Source organism: Crocodylus siamensis, chromosome 5, assembly GCF_052110815.1.
Source record: "Crocodylus siamensis isolate JL-2025a chromosome 5, ASM5211081v1, whole genome shotgun sequence".
Classification (NCBI taxonomy): domain Eukaryota; kingdom Metazoa; phylum Chordata; order Crocodylia; family Crocodylidae; genus Crocodylus; species Crocodylus siamensis.
Window position 1 is genome coordinate 63,569,012 of NC_143399.1, and position 21,137 is coordinate 63,590,148.

The window sequence follows — 21,137 nt, forward strand, 5'->3', positions numbered from 1 at the left end:
AAGCAAGCTACCTTGGAGCAGTGCAGGGAAGCTGCAAACAGAGGGGGGCACATTCCCAAGGTGAGCAAGATCACCCAGACCACTGGGGAGATGCTTGCTCTGGATAGCCAGCTCTTCTCCTTAGTTGAGTGGTGAGGTTTCAGGTGGCTCATGGCACTCATGGACGCATCTTACCTAGTGCCTGCACACACCACACTTAGCAGGACGGTGGTGCCCTCCCTGTATGAAGCATGCAGGGAGTACTTGAGGTAGGAACTGTGCAAGGCAGGGCTGCAGGTAGCCTTGCACTTCAGCTGTGACATCTGGAGCAGCTGGGGTGGCAATCACACCTACCTTTCCCTCACAGGGTACTGGTGCAATCAGTCAGGCTGTCAGTGGGCTCTCCTGCAAGCCAATGTGATGGATGAGTCCCACATGGCAAGGGAGATCATGGTGGCCATGAACCGCATTGTACAGGGTGGCTTGTTGTGCAGGCCAAGCTCACCCATGGGTTCATGGTCACTGACAATGGGGCCAATATGGTCAAGGCAGTGTGTGATGTCAACTTTGTTGGCATCCTCTATGTGGCGCACAGGCTGCACCTCATAGTTAGGGACGCATTGGAGGGGAAGAGGGCTCCCAGTGATGGCACTCTCACTACCACAACCAGCCAGATTATTTCAAAATTCAGGAAGGTGGTGGGATACTTCCACGAAAGCATCAAGGAGGGCATGATGCTGTGGGAGAAACAGGCAGAACTGAGCATGTTACAGCACAAAATCCTGCAGGCTGTGGAGAATTGGTGGAACTCCACCTGATGCTTCAAAGGCTGGTGGAGCAACAGAAGGCCATCCATGAGATGACCTTGCTCAGGGAGATTAGGATCAGTGGCCCCCTTAATAAAACTGAGTGGGAAAGTGTTCCTGAAACTGCTAAAAGCAAAACTCCTGTCACTTGCTGGAAGTGACAGCATTCTGTTATCCCACATGCAGATTTGGGGGCTCACACCCCTGGGAGGGCTTTGGGGTTGTGCCAGCCTCTTCCCAGGCATACAGGCCCCTGGATCTATGCTCAAGATGACAGGAGGCTGCCACTGCTGCCTGGGAACAGCGCTGGCCACAGCCCACACCCAGCGCTGTGAAGACGGGTGATGCCACTGGCCCCAGGCAGCAGCGGCAGCCTCCTGTCATCCTGTGCACAGATCTTGGGGCCCGCACCCCCAGGAGAAGTCTGTCAGCACTGGGAGGGCAGGTTGAGCTCCATATGGCTGGCAGAGTTGCTCAAAGCACAGCCCTGGTTTTCCCCACCTCCTGCTCCTGGGCTGCACTCTAAGTGGCTCTGCCAGCCCCATGGAGCTAAGCCCAGTGGCGGGAGAGCCAGTGGTGGAGCTGCTCAGAGTGCAGCCCTGGTGAGTAAACCCCAGCGTTGGGAGGCTCCGCAGCCCCACAGAGCTGAGCCTGGCAGCAGAATGCGGGGGAGAGATGCTGGCCAGGGCTGCTCTTGGAGCGGCTCCTCGACTGGCTAACCCTCCATCTCCAGCTGAGCTCCAGCTGAGCTCCCTGGGGCTGGTGGAGCCACTCGGAGCGCAGCCCTGGCTCTTCCCCACCTGCCACCACTGGGCTGCTTTGAAACTCGAAATGTTCTGAAACTTTTGAAAATGTTTTGAGTTCCCTCGTTTCGTTTTGAAGCCTTGTTTTCTTTCAGTTTCACTGTTTTGAGCTCAAAACACATCGAAACAGCTTCAAAATGAAACACCCAATGAAATTTCACACAGCCCTACTTCTAAATATCTTCCTACAAGAAGGCATAAGAACTTTAGAGTCACAAAGACAAAAGTAGAAAGCAAATGGTAAAGAATGTTAAAGGCCATTTGAAAGGATTGTATTAATAGGTCAGAAACAAAAGAAAGACCAAGGAAACTGTGGGTTCACTGTTCAAGAGAAATCTCTTACTAGGAGATTAAAAGCAAGTAGCACTGCCTGGGAAGTAATTTGTCTCAGTTTTCAGAAGACAGAACAAAAACCAACAACGAGAACAAGACAAGAAAGGATTGCCGCCAGCTAGCAAAACAAAGTCAGATAGACAAGAAAGGGAAGGATAGAAGTTCATGAACAAAAATTCTCCAACATGCTCCTTAGTGATAAATGTGAATGAATTTAAGTCAGTAAGCCATGATGCAATTCACCACAGGATGCTGAGTTAACTGACTGAAGAACTCTCAAAGAAGACATTTCCAAACCATGAGCAATAATATTTGGAACGTCAGTGAGGGGAGGTGACATTGCAGAGAAGGATGGATGTAAAGACTGTATGGAAAAAAGAAGAGAACGGAGAACTCAGGAAACCAGTTAGGCTGACTTCAAGGTATTAAAGCCATTCGTTGGCAAAGACCTGGAGGAGGAAGGAACAAGCATTAGCAGCCAGCATTGATTCTTTTCTTTTTCTTTCAGAATGAATAAAGGTATCTTTGAGAGGGTTAATTTTTTCAGTAGATTAAGGAAATGCACTGTGAAAATAATGTAGTCTAATTGTTAATAAGGCTTTTGGCCCAGGACCGTGTGATATTTCATAAGCAAAATGGAGAAATATGAGTTGCCTAGAATTACTGTTATATGGATATATCATTAGTTGAAAAACTGCAAGCAATGAGTAACTTTAAATCAACTGATGTTGTAATGGCAGGAGGTTTCTAGCAAGTTCTCACTTTGTTCTGAGTCCAGGGCCTTTTAAAAATAACTTGGATGCGTGAACAGAAATTTTTCTGACCAAGTTTGCAGATAACACAAACCTGAGAGAGGTTACAAAGACTTGGGAGATTAGCATTAGAATTCAAAAGGATCTTGGCAAATTGGAGAACCGTGGTCCAGCCCAGTGCTGCCTAGTGCGGGAATCAAGCAGTGCAGACATGCCTGCCTTGGATTTACATTCTGCAGACTTGTGCTGTTCATTCTTGTGGGTGTCAGTGCCTATCCCATAAATACTCCTTAGAACAGGGATAACGTTTGTTTTTATAAATGCCCATGTCCTGTGGGGCCTACACAACAGTAACTCTTCATTCTAAAATAGTACTCGGACACCTCAGAAGGGCATGAAGAAAGAACCGAAGCCTGATGAAATAAGTAAATATTAACTATATCGATAGTGCTTGCATGTGATGGGAATCCCTAAAGGTCAAGGGACAACAAAACAGAATGTGATTAATCAAAATACCCAAGGTCCACATGGTCAGTTACCTCCTCCTTCCCCTTATATAATGAGAGTTTTAGCTGGACAATCCTTTCTCCCTCCTGCTACAGCTTTTGCAAAGAGCAGGTGGGGAAAAATGGGAAGTATTGACGCTTGACAGCAGGTTCAGGTGGAATGGGGGTAACCTACAGATTAGTTAAGCAGAAATCTGAAGGGATGGTCAGAAAGGGAGAGAGAGAGTCTCTCTCTTTCTCTATCTCTATCTCAGAGGCAAAAGGGAACAAGGAAGGTTTTGTGGCATTCCATGGAAACCCTTACTTTTTACATTCTGCTAGGGTGCTTGGGAATAGAAAACCTGTTTGGCTTTTGAGAACTTTTTGAGTTAAGAGGTATATTCAGTTACACATACATTGCTTGAATTCTTGTTTGTATCCTGGGATGGAACGGGTTAGTACAAACAGCCACGCTGTGCCTGAATGGTGCCTAAAGAATTTCCTAACACACTTCTGCTTCCTGACTAACTCTGTATAAGAAATTACAAATTTGATATTCTTTTAAAGACTTTAAACACATGTGTAGCAGCAGCCATTGTTCTTTCTTATCTAGGGGACTTGGACTGAATGGTTTCACCTTAAAAGTTCTTGTTGAAGGACCTTCATTTGTTTTTTATGTGCCATCCAATTTTCCTAACTAGGAGACTGGAATTTCAACACATACCACCTATGTGGGTAATTCTCAAGCTTATTAAAGACAACTGAAACTCTTAACTAATTTCTGAATAGGGAATGACCTAAGATGTCACCTCTTAGAGAACTATGGACACAGTGCAGCCAACAAGGAAACTTATTTTCAGTCCTTGTTGTCTGACTACAGTACAAGAAACTCTGTGTTTAAGCCACTAAGTTTGCAGTCTGTAAGAGGGAAGTACACAGCAGTTGCCAAGATGAAAACCATGCTGGGGTATGTGCGTTTACTGTACTGAAGTGAAATGAGAGTTAAGAAAACCTCTTTTTTCTGTCACTGACAGAAGTTTCACTTCTCTGAGATAAGTGGTTTAATAGTTTCATAGATGGCAGGGTCGGATGGGACCCGAGCAGATCATCAAGTCCGACCCCCTGCCATGTCAGGAAAAACTATTCTTGTCTGTCTCAGTACAGGTGTTTCACAGATAATGGTGATTGGGGACTTTCAGGTGCTGAAAAACTAATAAAAACTAAAATACCTTGGACTGCTTTCATGGTGGAGTTTACCTATGTTATCTCTGTACCTTGATGTTGACTAAAGTCAGTTGCCAAAGCTGTGGCAATAGGAGGCACAAGAAGATCTGCCTGACAAAGCAGCTGAGAAGAGAATCCAAAGAGGAACAGACCTGCATGTCATCCATTGCAGGTGCTGGATTTCTTTTCTGACTCCTCAGGATGACATTTCTGAGATATGTGGTCGTTCAGATCCTCTGGGCTTACTCTTTCCAGGCAGAAGGTAAGGTATGAAAAGCATCAAAATATTCAGTCATTTTGAGTAGCTCAATTGCAAGGAATTTCTTTGGAATAAGAAAATGTCATCCAAACTAAAAGTGAACTGTGAGTTTGAGTGGGGCTCGGAGTAGAGGGATAATAAAGAACTATGGGTCACAGAATTATACATTTGTCCTTGCTCAGCTGCTTATTATTGCTCATGTTATTTGTCTGAAACCCTAGATATTCTGACTTTATGTATCGTCACTATTATATACAGTACAGGCAGTCCTCGCACTTACGGTGGGTTATGTTCCTGGAAAAGGCGCTGTAAGTCAAAACGATGCAAGTCGAATCTGATTTTCCCATAGAAACAATGTTATACAAGGGGGGTTACATTCCTGACCAAGGGCCTGATGCCCAACTGTTTATAGAAATGACCATAAACACTATATTTAAATCAGCTCTTTAATTTTCTTTAATCAGAAGGTGAAGGAACATCTTCACCAGGGTCAAGAAACTTATGTGCCAGAGCACGTCAGGAAGCAGATTGTGCACTGAATGGCAGGACAGCATGATGTTTGTGCATTGCCTGAGTTGCCGTCATGCCCTAAGTACGAGGGTCCAGCACCATAAATAATAACATGTGTATAAATGGCAGAGTGCTGCACATGCTAATCACCGTAAGTCGAAATGCCATAATTCGAGGCATGCCTGTTTACTTCTTACTCCCCTACTATCCTCAAGTAACTTCTTATATGCCTGCTACTAAATATGAAGAATCTTATTCCACGGTTACTGAAAAGTTACCTTACTAGGGCATGACCATACGTCTAGTTACAAAGAAGTAGATGACATATTTTACAATCAGCATATTTTAAACCACATTACCAAATGGGATGCCTACAAGTTAATGTTTCTTTATGTGTTTCCTTAAAGCTATAATGCTTATATGGCAACTATTTGTCAACAAAATAAATTCACAAGTCTACATAATGCCTTGTAGTGTTACTATGACTTAGGACAATAAGGTAATATATTACTCATTTTTCTTAACATCAAGGAATTGACAGCAGAGGAGCTTAGGCATGTAAGTCTATCATCTAGGCATGAGTGAGACCTTCAAAACCACTCATAAGCTCAGACTTTACCCTATGGATGCCTAATGGCCCTTTTACTGAAGGACCTGATTTTCTGGGAAATATCAAAGCAATCAAGGACTAGATATTTCAGGTAATCCCAAGAATTCTGGGTGTAGGGTAGTTCTGGGTAGCAAGGGCTGGAAAATTGGAGGGTCACCTCCAAATCCAAGTTCTAATGAATAGTTAATTGCTGCAAGGTGGAACAACTTCCCATGACAGCCTGAGAGAAACCCAACTCAGGCTCTCCAGTACCCATGTAGCTTTGCAGTAAATGTCTCACATCTACACATGCATTGCTATTAGGCAGAAGGAAACTAATTAACTCACCAGCAACGTAGTATTTGTAAATACAAGTACTATCCTGATGTGGACTTTTTTACTCTACAGCAGTGCACATGTAGACCCTGACATGACTGGCTGGGGCATGAGGGTGCTTCAGCACGGTGGCTGCTTGCTGGCTAGCCTTGCACTGGAGCACCCTTGTGCCTCAGCCAGCCCTTCCTCAGCATGTTGAGCTAGGCAGAGCAGCCCCAGGATGGCAGGCTGACCCCTGTGCTGCAGTCCTGGGTGCACATTTAAATGGTGTACCTGGGTACACCAGAGTTTATTGCTTCATATTAAGAGCATATGTAGACAGGCCTAGTTTTTTCAAATTTGCCCCTCCCTTCTACATAGTGATGGAGGAAACATTGCATAAGCAGGGTATGACAATAAGAGAAGGGAAGGGGTTGCAAGGGGGAGAAGCTGGGTGGGGACAGAGGGCAAGGGGGCCAAGTGCCCCCTCCAATTACTTTTCTCTGCTGTACCAGTTGGAGAGGGACAAATTCAAGTAAACCTGCAATAATGTGATTCTATTCCATGTAAACCTGTATTATTACCTCAAATCCTCTTTCACTATAAGTACTAATCTCAAGTACAGAAATGGTGGTGTTTGAATAAAGCTACTTCCTTATTCCCTTTTACTCCCCCACTAAGACTGTCATTGAAAGACATGAGTATGTCTCTTTTGAAAGGAGTGCCTCACACAATGGGCAGCAGCCATAGAGGGTTTGGGTTTTGGAGAAGACTGCTGTTGTCTGTTCTTTTAGTTAACCTGCTCCCTCCCCTGTGCTGGCCCTTGTCACCTCCACCAGCATTTCTACCACTTTAGCAAGGGGATGAGGAGTCTGTGATACCCCTTTGAGAGCAATTGAGTTGTGGAGAGGTACTTGGCCCTAGCTAACTGAACAGTTATGGGTAAGGATTGTGTATAACCTGTGGGGTAGAGACCCACAGGGGATGGGTGCTGTATGTTGTAAAACCTTATGATGAGGAGAAAAAAAACAAAAGTAACGCAAACAGGGAACTCGTTGAAATGTGGGTGGATCCAGATCTCTTGGGCTCCTATACATGTGCAGGAAGCCTGCTTCAATGCATTGTACTTCCAGTGCATTGGAGCAGACTAGATTAATCCCGCATCTTGTGTCACGTGTATCAGTGCTGCACTGAAAATTGGCAGCGGGGAGCTTTAAACTGATCCCTATTCAATGAGCTTTAGTTCAAAGCACCCCACCACCATTTTTCAGCATGGGGAGACTGATACATGTGATGCTCCTGTGCTTTTAATTAGTGACTATGGGAGCTGTGCTAATTAAAAGCCCCTGCCACCCCTAAGCCTCCAAGAGCACATGTATAAATGCCCCTTGAGCCTCAGCCTAATCCCCAAGCTAAATGATCCTAGATCTTTTAATATAAACATATACAAATGGGAGTGCAATCCCAGCCTGGTGTTTGTCAACAACAGTATTGCTGAAATGTGGACCAAAGATGTTATGGACCATATTCCTTTCTTACAATGTAGGCCAGTCACCATATATCATATTTAGTTGAATATAAGCTGAAGTCCCCACACCCCCATTAGCATGGGGAAAAAAGCCTTATCTAACAGTTGCATAGGAAGCAGAGAGGGTAACAGGTAGCAGCTGCAGCTATGATTCTGGCCTGGAGCCCAGTTTGGGAAGAGCCAGAACTATAGCAACCTCCTGGCCCCTGCGTCACTTTCCTTCTGTAGCTTCTGCCCCAACGGCAATCCCTTCCCCCTCCCTTACTCTCAGGAACAGCTTAGCTTCAGCTAGGGCTGGGGCCTTTCATGAAGCCCATGGAAAGTCTTCCCCCTGCCTGGCCAATCAGTAGTACCAAAACTCTTGCATTGCCTACCTTGCCAATCAGTAGTGCTGACACTGCTGCATGGCTAAGCAAAGGCTAAGCTTCCGCATGTTTTGCTCTAGGACAAAACAGCACAAGAAATGTCTGCCAGCAACGGTGGAAGGAACAGGAAAAGGCAGAGACTGGGGAGTTTGGGAGGAGGGGCAGACCCTGGGGATGGGGAAGGGATTTGGGGAGAAAAGGAAGAGACTGGGAAGAGTGGGAGGGGAAAGGGCTGTGGGGAGCAGGGGGTTGCGAGGTCCAAGTGGCAGGAGGGGCAGGACGGCTGCAAGGGGAAGAAGTAGACAGGACAGAGGGAATGCGGGACACTAAAAACCAACCAGATACTGACCCAACTAAAATGCAACTGTAGCCCTCTCACATCTGCAGCTGAAAGGCCAATAAAAAATTTGATACAACTTGTTACCATTAACCCATTCCTGGAATCCAGTTGGTTTTCCATGCTTGTAAGTGATGTTTAAAGTCTCTGGAATTCTATTATATTATCAGTGTCGATTCAAAGAGAGAGTACTACAGGGAAGCACCTAACATTGACCCATAGACAAAGGCAATATGCTACACCTCTGGAAGAATAATCAAAAACACAATACAACATGGGTGATACCTGGGTGGATGGCAGCATGATGGACAAAGATCAGGGAGTCTTGGTAGATTGTGGACTCAACGTGAGTCTGCAGTGTGATGCAGCAGCATAAAGGGCAAATTCGGTTTTGGGATGTATCAATAGAAACATTAGATGGAAGACATGGGAGGTGATGATGCTTCTCTACTTTGCACTAGTTGCACCTCACTCAGAGGAATGTGAGTAGCTTTGGACTCCACATTTTACAAAGGATATGGAGAAATTAGAGAGGCTTCAGAGGTGGGTGACAAAGATGATAAAGATCTCAGTAAGCAAGTCATATGGGGAGATACTTTGGTAGGCATATTCAAGTTGAGGAAAAGGTGTTTAAAAGGGGACATGATAGCAGTCCAATTATACGTTTTTCAGGTTGGGTCAGATCCTATTTGCCCTTCATCCACCAAAGTAGTGGTGCACGTAGTACTTATGGACAGTTTAGTATTCTATTTCTCTCTGTGGGGAATTAGGATTGCCCTCTCCAGCTGCAAGAAAGAAGAACACTCCCTGTCACTTAGGCTAATAGCCTAGTGGCTTGGTTGCCTGACTAGGGAGTAGGACACCTGGGTTTTAGGCAGGGTTTGTAGAATTAGTCTCATTACCAAGCAATACCATTTGTTTGGAAAGAACTATTCAGGAATAATAGATAATCTAATGCTTGCATCTTTTTTTGCAGATCAGCCATCTGTCAAAACAGAGCTTCTGATCTTAAAAATATAAGTTACAAATGGAAAAAAAACCCCATAATGCCAAACCTAATAATATCAAAGCACAGGTATTCTGGCTGGTTTGGGGCTTTATTTGAGGGGCGGGGGTTCTTTTTCATTTAAATTGGTATTTATATGCCCTAAGTGTCCTAAGCAGAGCCATGGATATGGAGGAGTTTTGTCCAAGTCTCCTTCCTTTTTCTTTGAAAGTCAGTTGGTTGAAATCAGGATAGTAGAATTAGTGGGTCTGTGATGCTTGGGAACTAAATGATCTTACACTACCACACATCCTCCATCTGAAACATGGCCCTGAATTAGAGGTTGAAAAAGCTAGAGCCACTCATTTTTTATTTTATGAAGAAATAATCTTTTGTCAATTTGGCTTCAATGATTTAGTTTAGTTTGGGTTTTTAAATAGAATGACTATTTTCCCCTTTAATTGATCGTAATGATCTATTAAAGTTCATTGGTAGGGGTCATCTGTACCATTTCTGTTTTTACAGCATTTTCTGGAAAGTGTGGGCCCCCACCAGCTATTGAAAATGGAGATATCACTTCCTTTCCAATGAAACAGTATGAACCAGACTCAAGAGTGGAATACAAATGCCAAAATCTCTATGTCATAAAGGGGTCTCAGTTTGCTACATGCAACTTAGGGCAATGGACAGAGCCTCCAACTTGCATAGGTGGGTAGAATATTTTTTTTAATAAAAATGTGTTGTGATGAGTTCTGTGGTGTGGTGGTTTTTAGTAGTAATGTCCAAGTCAGCTGTCATGGATTCTGAAATTCCCTCTAGATTAAGGTTACAAACTTGATTTAAAACAGAATGTGTGAAGGACATAGTCTGGCCCTCAGTGTGGGTTATCAGAGGCATTAGCCCAGCACTCTCCTGCCCTTTGCCACTGTGAAATAATGATACATGGTCAGCATTTCCAGCCAGTCACCCTGAAATTACTGCTTTTTTCCTTGCATACCACCCCCACCCCCAAATAAGGCATGCATCTTATTTTTGGAAAGCAGAATTTTTTTTAAAAATCACTTTTTTTCAGAGCCGAAGCTGAGAGCCAATGACATACATCAACTAATTCACTGGCTGCCTTAGGCTAGAGTGTTAACACTTTTACCATCCAGCCAGAAGCTGCTGTGAGTTCAGCAGCAACTGTGTGAAGGTTAGAACTGGACTCCACTCTTGTTGCTTGCTGGTCCATAGAAAAGTAGAAGCCATTACTGCATGGTATCTTCATGCTTTTATTCAGACAAAGAAATCAGCTTCGCCACTAGAGACATGCACCCCAGTTTTGAAATGCCATTTTTTAAAGGAAAAAGTGTAAATTGCATGTGAGTAAACAAATAATTCATTAAATTCTCAAAGGATTTTAGTGGTAACTGGGCTGGCACTGGCTACTGTTCTTGTGTCCTCTCTAAGTGGGAGTGCCCAGGGCTGGTGCCTGGACTGCCCACCCCTGCTTAGGTTAATGTTAGATTTCAACAGTTAGTGCTGAGGAAGGTGTGGCTGAAGCATGTTGTGGTGCATTGATTCCCAGTTGTTCAGTTCTGCAAATACCAAAAGGACTCCTGAAGGCTTTTCTCAGGGTCATACCTGCTCTCAAAACCTCAGCAGATCCAGCACAAATCTTTCCTGAAGATATTCTTCAACCTAAAGGGTTTGCAATATAAGATTGCACAAATGAAATTTCCCATGGCAAAGCCATGTGTAAACAGTTGAATTATATGTTCCTGTTTCCAGAGCCCTGTATTGTATCTAAAGAGGATTTGGAGAAAAACAATATTAGGCTGAAATGGACTTCAGTAGAGAAATTATATTCTAAATCTGGAGATGTTATAGAATTTGACTGCATAAGTGGGTATGCGAGGGATCCAACATCTCCTCCTTTTAGAGTACAGTGCCTGAAGGGGAAATTGCCATATCCTCAATGTAGGCTCAGAGGTAAGTAATTTTTAAAGATACTGTTAATTCATAGCAGTGTATGTTTAAAACAATTGTATAGTGCTGCATGCCATGTGGAAGGGACAACAAACAGAAGCAATATTATCAGAGCATTAGTTGAGTTGGAATGATTGAATCTACCCTCTCAGTCATCTGCTGGTAGAAAAATGATAGAAAAGTTTTGTAAATGCCCTGCCTCACTCAAATGCTCTGGTTGGCTCCTCCATGGGACTGATTTGCCATCTGAGACCATGAGAAGCTGTTTATTTTATGTTCTACAAGTCCTTGCGGTAGCTCACGTCTGCAAAGAAGTTTCATGTTGAGTGAAGATTTGCTGGTCTACATTCTTTCCTAAGAAACCTTCTGACCCATAAAATTTTGGTTGCATACTTTGTCTATCTGCTCCAACATTGCTGCACATGCTTACTGTGTGAATACCATTAACAGTGTCATATATAAGTTGTTACATTAGCCTGGGAAAAAAGGGGTGGGAGAGACCAGCAGAGGTAGCACTGAGAGGGCACTCTGAATAAACTAGCATTATTATTCTATACACTTAACTCCTTGATCATTTGAGACCAACACACTGATTAATGTCTTACTTTACTTGCTTCTGGCCATCTTTGGTTTCTGTATTTTCTACCGTTATCACAGTTGATGAATAAATCCCTGATAAATGAGACAGGCCTACAACTCAACTTTTATTGTTTGCATCAATTCACAAGATGTAAACTTTTCCTGTGTCTAACTGAGAGCAAAGCACATGTTTGTATTTACATTATTGCTGAAGAAGTCAGACACTAGGAAGGATGATATAAATGCCAGCAGCAGGTCTTTTATATAGAGGGATGCTTCTGGTCTCCATATTTCTGTCTGCATTTCCTTCATATGTATATGTGTAAATCCTTGTGCCAGGGACTGGTTGGCAGTAAGAACAGCCAGATTCACATTTGGGGTACCAGTAGCAGGTGGGGGCCCACACCTTCCAGCAGCCTGTGAAATGAAGTATATAAATCCAGAAATACATCATAATTTCTTTCCAGCATAACTGTAAAAGGAGAAATGTTACAGATAACCCCTACCACTTTACTTTGATAGATCATTACAGTCAATTAAAGGGGAAAATAATCATCCTATTTCAAAACCAAACCCTTATAGCTAAGTCATTGAAGCCAAAGTAAATGTAGCTTTGAGTTTAAATTGTCAAAATATTGCTAAAAACTTTGCTAAAGCTAACTGCCAAACCATACTAGCTGACTAAGCATTACATCACTTTAGCCTTGTCCAGTCAGGGAGTGCCATAGTCCAGTCTCTCCCTTAACTAATTGGCCTGAAGAAGTCTTTGCTCCCCCTGGACAATCAGGCCAGAGTATTTTACATATCTTACCCAGATACAAGACCCCAGCTTTCTATGAGAAAAGCACATGGATAGAACAAGGGAGGCCATCTTGCCCATAAGCCAAAGGAGAAAAGAAAAGAAAAGAAAAAATAAATACAGAAAAAAACACAACAACAGCAAGCAAGGGTGCACACACTGCCATACACAGTACAAGTGTGCATGGGTGTTACATGTGTATATTGTTAACTTGAAAAAATATCTCTGAATGGCCAGTTTCTATGTTTTTGTTTAATACCCTTGTAACTGAGGGCAAAGTAGTTTTCCTGTGATTTTGGAAAGTGTTAGTTAGTCAAAATTTATGACCAGTGTGAAATTACAGATTCAGAGGGAAAAGATTTGTTATTCATCTTCCCATTGAACTGAAATACCTCCTTATTACCTTCTGGGTTTCCTTCTTAATTTCTTCGCCATGCTAACAAAGCTAGCCCTCTTCCTATTTTCTTTAATGTTTGTGACTTTAGCATAAGTATATATTTACCATATAGACAGGGTTCTTTGGGTAAATTTGATATCTTTTACTAGGGGTTGTCAACTGGGGGTATGTGTACCCCCAAGGGTACTTAGAAAGGCCATAGGGGGTATGCACAGGCCAGCAGACAAGAGACTACAGAGTGCGCCCTAGGGTGCGGCAGCGGCATCTCCCCTGGCACATTCCCATAATTTGTTTCTTATCAGGGGAACAGGAAGGGGAGGGGTCCACTGGGTGCTGCTGGCCCCATCCTGCACACTGCAGTGCCCCTCCACTACCTACCTCAACTTGCTCTCTGTGCCCATTCCCAGGAGCAGGGCCAGGGTGGGTGAGGGCAGTGGTGCCCTTCTGCAGGCTGCACACATGCTGCCTGGCCAGCTGGGCAGGGGAGTGGCTTGCACCCTGTAGCCACTCCTGCCACCGCCCTGTGCCACCGCCATGCCCCATGCTGCTTTCCCATGACCAGTCACATGTATGGCTCTGCTGGCTGCTGACGGAGGAAAGCGGCACAGGAAAAATGGAAAGTGGTGCAGGGCATGGTGGTGGTTTTGTGGGGTGGTGGTAGTGGTGGCCACCACATACGAACCCTCTCCCCAGCTGGCCAGACAGGCTGCGTGTGTGTGGCCTGCAGAGGGCACTGCTTCCCTTGCCCCCTTGGCTCCTGTGAGCAGGCACAGAGACCCACTCCCCACCAACCATTCTTGATCTTCCCCCCACCAGTCCCCTCCCTCCCCCACACTTATCTGCTGGGGCAGGGGCAGGGGCAGGGGAAGAGGCAGGGGGTGTATGTGTCTGGATCTGTGTGTGTGTGTGTCAGTGTTTTCATCTCTGTGTGTGTGTTTCTGTATCTGCATGTGCATATCTGTGTCTGTATCTGCGTGTGCATGTCTGTGTCTGCATGTGTGTCTCTGTGTGTGTAAGGTATGAAATGCATCAAAATATCAAGACAAGGTTATTTGGGTGAATCTGATATCTTTTATTAGATCAACTTTAATAGTTGGAAATTTTTTTTCTTAGCAAGCTTTAGGGTTTAAAAGCCCTTCATCAGGCTGAGGAAGCATCTGCAGTTGATTTGTAGTTTTCCTGGATGGAAGAGCACTTCCCATATCAGACCACACAAGCTCCATAGGGTTACATAATTCAGTAATCCTGATCAATAAAACTGAGGCTACAAGGCATATTTATTTTATAAACAATTTTGGTTGTTTACTATTTGCTTTTTTATATTTAAACCATAAGTGAAGACCTTCATATTATGACTGTATCGTATAACCTAAATTTTGGAATTTACATTTGATTATCCTGGTATTTAGTAAGGTGTGCAAAGTGGGCCCTGTTCAATTCAGATTCAGATTTGGCCCAAATCAGAGACAGTGATTCGATTTGTTGATTCAGATCACTGAACCTGATTCAATTTTGCTGAATCTGCTATTCAGACATAGACACAGCTTTAGAAGTTTTTTCTACATACCTTGAGGTACCAGCACGGCTCATGATCGCTGTGAAGTTGGGGTTCATGGCGAGTCCTACAGGAGTGCAAGGGTCCCTCCACATGCTCAGTGGCAAACCTAGAAGTGGACCAGAAGTACTTCCAGTCCACTTCCAGGTCTGCTAGGGAGTGCACGGGGGGCCCCTGGCGCCCCTCTGGCTTGGCAATCAGCCACGGGGGGACACCAGGTACCCCGCCTTCTCCCCCCAGACCTAGGAGGTATAAGTCACTGAGCCAGGGGGCTCCTCTGTGGACCCAGAAGTGGACCGAAAGTCCTTCTGGTCCACTTCCTGGTCTGCTGCTGAGTGTGCTGGGGACCCCCCCGTGCTTCTGTGGGACACTCTTTGTGCCCCAGAATCGCAGCGCTCACAAGCCCCTGCTACCTAGAGGTATGTATAAAAACCATTTCAAGCTGTCTCTATGTTCGAATCTATGAATCTTTCTGAATCAATTTGGAGGGTTCTGATTTGATTCAGAGAGATCAAAGGGTCCTCTGATTTGATTCAGATTCGGAGATTCAGTCACTGAATCAGGCCAAATCTCCGCCGAATTGATTCAGGGACCGAAGCTTCACACAGCCCTAGTATTTAGTTTACTTCAAACCTTTTGTCAAAATGCCATGTACAGGACTCCTAAACTTTGCCTTGTAGTTACCTAGAACTCTAAAGTGGCTGCCAACCTGGCTCTTCTTGCCAGGCAATTGAAAATTGATAGGATTGACTACAGAGCACCACTACTGCTCTTTAATCTTCCCTCACAGTATTCCTTTTAGTCTCAGGAGAGAGCAGTGTTTTAACCCTTTTCAGCTTAAACAATTGCTTGGCTTCCAGGATTTGTATTTACTAAACAAACAAACAAAAACAAACATTTAATGAATATGTAGGTCGTTCTGGGTTTATTGCATTTGAATAGAACTTAATGATAGATACAGATACTTTTTGACATACTTAATGATAGATACAAAGGCTCTGTTTGTAAGTTGAAGCTTTCCTTTCCAAGGCATTATGCTTCTGAAAAAAAAAATTCTCCCAACTTTTTTCAGGACCAAACTATAAGTCATCACTGCTAGCACTGATGCTGATTTAGCACTGTTTCCTCACTGATACTTACTAAATCCCAGAGATGATATTTTCCCAGCCCCAGAAAAGCTCTTCAGCTGCATGGCTTTAGCTTCTCACCGTGTCTTGTATAATATCTAGTCTAGGGCTTTTTTTTTCATGCTTTCATCTATCACTAAAATTCAGGACTAATAAAATATTCTTTTGAATATTTTGAATGGCAGATGGCATGCCTATAGGGGAAAGATGTGCTTTGCTGGGAAGGCCCAAATCTCTAGCTTAACATGTCATCACATATCTACTGATGATGGAGATACGTGCTGTAACTCAGCTCATTCTGCTTTTCTCTCTTCCACTGGAAGGAAGAATTACTGATCATCTTCACATGATAGGATCATTCCTGTGTCACTGAGTAAATATGACAGCACTCACGTATTACAGTGTGAGAAATTATACCTTCTTTATAGTACTGTGAAAATACACATAAATAATTCCTGTGTCCAGATAAAGGAAGTTCAGCTGAAAGGACCTGATAAAGAACTCTGGTAGGAAATGGGTAGGGAGTTTCATCTATACAAATTTCATCATATTCCAAGGTTAACAATCTCCCCATAATGACTGATAAGGTGCAATAAAGTATATGAAAGCAATTTACAAATATTTGTCCTGGTACTAAATTCCGCTTCAATTGAAATGTTTTGTTTTTAATATAACCACTTTAGTTCAGAGCGTGAAGTTATATTTCATGGGGCATGTTTCTATTTACTTTCCAGCATTGGTTGAAATCAACCAGTGAGCCAGTGTGCTTTTTTAAAAAAAAAATTCCTGTAGCTGTGTTGACATTAACGTTCTTTTTTGTGAGGAGTCCATATGGTACTTCTGTGTTAGGTTTAAAAATTTAATATAATTAATAAGCTTCTCATTGTATTGTTCTAACACTAGCAGGTACTACAGAGTGAATGAAAAGAAGCATCTACAAGCTCATTTGAATTCTGGATCTGAATCCATTGACCAGCTATTTGAAATTTGCCCATCCTACATCCTTCCTCACTATAGCAGCCAAGAATTTCTTCTGAATTGATATATGTATTTACTTTTTTCTATCTGTGGTTAAGTTGTGTGTTGTCAAGATTTATTTTCAACAAATAATAAAATAGTGGAGAAGCAATAAATAAGTTTGATTAGGTTTAGTCAACTCAAAGGATTTTATGGTATTTGGAAATTAATTAAAAAATGCTTGGACAGGTTGTAGCAGCATTTCCTATCTGGCACAGGAGACAAAATACTTGACAATTCGGCAGTAACTTCCTATTTGGGATACTTGCAATGTAATTTCCATATAAAAAAATCATTTTGCATGTGTACAGCTGAATATTAACACCTACCGAAGCATACTTAGCTATATTTGCAGCTATTCACAGTGTTTCCAAATATTTAATCCTACACAACCTACAGCATATCTAGTCTTCTAGCAAATTTTGATAAGAAAATATTGATGTTTCTTGTTAAATGTTTAAACTCACAAAAACTCACTTGCTTTTACTTTTTAAATATTAAACATGCCTATATCTCATTTAGTACTTAAAACATGTCTTATTTTATTCTCTTTCAACAGCTTCTCTTGACCCCAATCCTGAGGTCTTTTTTCAAGTAACCTTTCACAGGATTTCAGAGAGAGTTTGTCCTGAGCAATATCTGAGGAAAGACCTACTTTCAAATTTTGCAGTCCTCAGTGACATCCCCAGTATTGCTGAGATGTGCAGTTAACATGGCACCTTGGCACACAGCAGGTAGGGCTTCAGGATTTGGCACAATATGAATGGACTGCTATCCACTTTGGAGGTTTTATTTAAAATTTTACCTGAGTTTCCATATGAGCTAGAAAATCCATGTGTGAAATCTTGCCTCTATTGATGTACTTTAAAGCACAGGGGGAAAGTTTGTGTCCAACACAGAATTTCAAGATCCGTCCCATATGAAAAAAATTACCCATAATGTTATTGTTCAATGGAGGCAGGGTTTCACTGAGGATCATTAAGCAAACTTTGGATGATAATTACAATTTGCCATTCTTGTTCATGCTGGGTCACATCCTGTTTACCCTTCACACATCAAAGTGGTGTGTGTATAGCATTTATGCAAAGTTTACATTTACATTTCTCCCTGTGGGGAATCAGAATTGCCCCTTCCCATACTTGCCTGAACTCCCACCTTCTCAGCTAACACCTTAGTGCAGGGAGTTTCAACCTTTTTTAATAAGTGTACCCCTGGCAGACCGAGCTTTATGAGACTCAACTGCCCACATCTTTCCAGGTCAATATTGATCCCTCCACCACCACTCTCTGGGTGGGACCCCTAAGCCAATTTGCTACTCACCTGACCATGTAATCATCTACATCACAGCCTGTCAGTTCATTTACAAGAACAGAATGAGATGCTGTATCAAAGGCCTTCTTAAAGTCTAGGTAGATGACTCCTGTGTCTAAGCATTTTATGACCTGGTCATAAAAAGCAACAAGTTTAGTCAAGAAGGATTTACCTGCAGTGAATCCGTGCTGATTTCCTTTCAACATTATTTCCCCTGCTGGGCTCCCACAAGTGAGATCCTTAATAGTTTTTTCCAGAATTTTCCCAAGGAAAGACTTAACTGACCTATAGTTTCCCGGTTCCTTCTTCCTCCCTTTCTTGAAACCAGGGACCATATTGGCCTTTTTCCAGTCCTCTGGGACCGGAACATCATGAGTGCTTGAAGAGCTGTGCCAGTGGCTCTGCTATGACACTGGCCAATTCCTTCAGTACTCTTGGATAAAGTTCATCTGGGCCCGCTGATTTAAACACATCCTGCCCGCTTTTATGTGCAATGGGATTGTCTCCTTCTGCACCCATAGGATTGTTCCCTTGAGGAACAACCAGCCTTCCTGGACACCCATTTAAATACAAGTAGCAGTTTAAATATTTCTGGGACTCCCCGCCAGCCCTAGTGGAGGGTGGTCACTTTCCACCAGGTGTCCTGGACCTGCAGCTGGCTGATGTGACCATTCTGCCTCTCCTCTTCAGGGACCCCACCTGCCAACCTCTGCCATAGCTTGTGCATCCCTATACCTGATAGCTTGGCAGGGTGGGCCCTTCCACAGGCAGTTACTGACTGAGCCCTCCCTCCCCACTTCCACAGCAGGGGCAGGTGGGCTGCTTGCTGTTTGCTGTAGGTAGTCTGCCTTCCCTGTCCCCTACCCAGGCCAACCCAGGGCTCCCTTTTGGTGACAGCTGCTGCAACAGCTAAAGATCAACTTCCCCACCTTTTCTTCCCTAAAGCCAGACAGTTTGCTCCAATGCCACCTGGTCTGCAGTGCCCAGGACCTGGAGGTGAGGGACTCCTGCCCAGCTGGAATACATAGCTGATGATGCCCCCATACCCTACAGACCTCTTTGGAGAGGTGACTCTGCCATGTGTGGCCTGTGCCTCAAGGGTGCCCCTGGTCAGAGTCACCCAGCTGTGCAACAAGCTGTGTGAGTGCACCGAGGGGTGCCCTACACACTATATCCTGCTAATGATGATTGCCATGGTGTCCTAGCCACAGCTGAGAACCTGGCACAGGGCCCTGAGATTTGATGGTGACCCAGGCAAGCCTGCACTTCCCCATAATGTGTGCTGCTTCCTGGAGGGGTATCTTTGCGTACACTACAAGTGCATGACCCCCTTTGCAGCAGTGAAGATCACTGCTGCCATCAACAAATTTCTCTACTTGTGATGGGCCCCTGGATGCCCAGAAAGGAATCTGCCGGCCAGTCAATAAAGTCTTGAACTGCATCCCACCTCCCTGCATGTTGTGGGGGTCAAACTTTGGTTGGCGGTGGGGAGCCCCACCAGGAAGGGCAAGGAGGGGAGGAGGTTGGGAGGGAAGAGGATGGAAGGGGACAGGAGGGGAAAGAAGGGGAGAAGCGGGCCCCCCCAACCCTGCCTAACAGGGCCCTTGGCTCCAGGTACGAAGCCCAGATATATTGATATATATATCAGTGTGTGTGTGTGTGTGTGTACAAATTTGTGAGTGTATATATATACATATATGTGTATATATGTCTGTGTGTATATACATATATGTACACACATATACATATATACACACACATATATACACATATACATTTATATATCTATATAAATACACATACACACATATATACATGCACAGATAGATATAAATAAATATACATATACACATGTATGTATATACATTCACATACATGCACATATATAATATGTAAATATATGTATGTGTATGTATGTATACATGTGTATATGTGTATGTGTATGTATATCTATATATGTGTGTATACATATATACATATACAAACACACATATACATACCCTTACAAACACATATTTATACACATATACATACACAGAAACATATACATACACACACACAGATACACGTAATTATAAACACACATACACATGCATATATATACAAACATATACACACGTATATGTACACACATATATACATATACACACATATACATATATATACACATATATACACATGTATATATACACAAAAATATACATACATATACACACATATACACATACACACACATATACATATATACACACACATATATACATACACACATATATATACACACACAAAATATACATACATAAACACACATATACACATACATCTATTCACACATACACATATACATACAGATACACACATACATATACATACATACATATACATACATACATACATATACACACACACACATATATGCACACACACACATATACATATACATACTCATATATATATATATATATATATATATATATATATACACAAACATATATATACACACATACCCTATGCTAGTAGGGAGGGAAAGATTGCAGCAAGACCTGGATATGTTACAGGGGTGGGCTAACAAAAACAGGTTGCGCTTCAATACTGACAAGTGCAGGGTGCTGCACTTGGGCGGTAGTAACCAGCAGCACACTTATAAGATGGGGAACTCCCTTCTTGAGAGCACAGAGGCAGAAACAGACCTTGGAGTCATTATTGACTCCAAGATGAACATGGGCCAACAATGCGAGGTCACGGTTGGCAGGGCTAACCGGACCTTCTCGTGAATCCACAGATGCATCTCTAGCCAAGGAGGTGATCCTTCTCTGCTATGCGACACTGGTCAGGCCACAGCTGGAGTACTGTGTCCCGTTCTGTGCACCCCATTTCAGAAGGGATGTGGACAACATTGAGAGGGTCCAGAGGAGAGCCACACGCATGATCTGGGGACAACAGGGCAGACCCTACAATGAGAAACTGCGGGACCTGAACCTGTTCAACCTTCACAAGAGAAGGCTGAGGGGGGACCTGGTGACTGTCTATAAACTCACTAGGGGGGACCAGAAGGGTTTGAGAGAGACCTTGTTTCCCCCAGCCCTGGCATAACAAGGAATAATGGCCACAAGT

At 43.3% G+C, this 21,137-nt stretch overlaps 1 protein-coding gene across 1 annotated transcript in view; it reads left to right on the forward strand.

Annotated features, from left to right (window-relative positions):
* LOC149864167 (complement factor H-like) overlaps positions 1 to 17,229 on the forward strand; it is a 91,189-nt gene extending 73,960 nt beyond the window's left edge. Inside the window, exons 10-12 of the mRNA XM_090049757.1 lie at positions 9,796 to 9,978; positions 11,041 to 11,241; positions 16,599 to 17,229. Coding sequence (XP_089905883.1) covers positions 9,796 to 9,978; positions 11,041 to 11,241; positions 16,599 to 16,615 — 401 coding nt within the window. The 3' untranslated portion in view covers positions 16,616 to 17,229. The remainder of the gene's footprint in view (positions 1 to 9,795; positions 9,979 to 11,040; positions 11,242 to 16,598) is intronic.
* Positions 17,230 to 21,137: the final 3,908 nt, after the last annotated feature.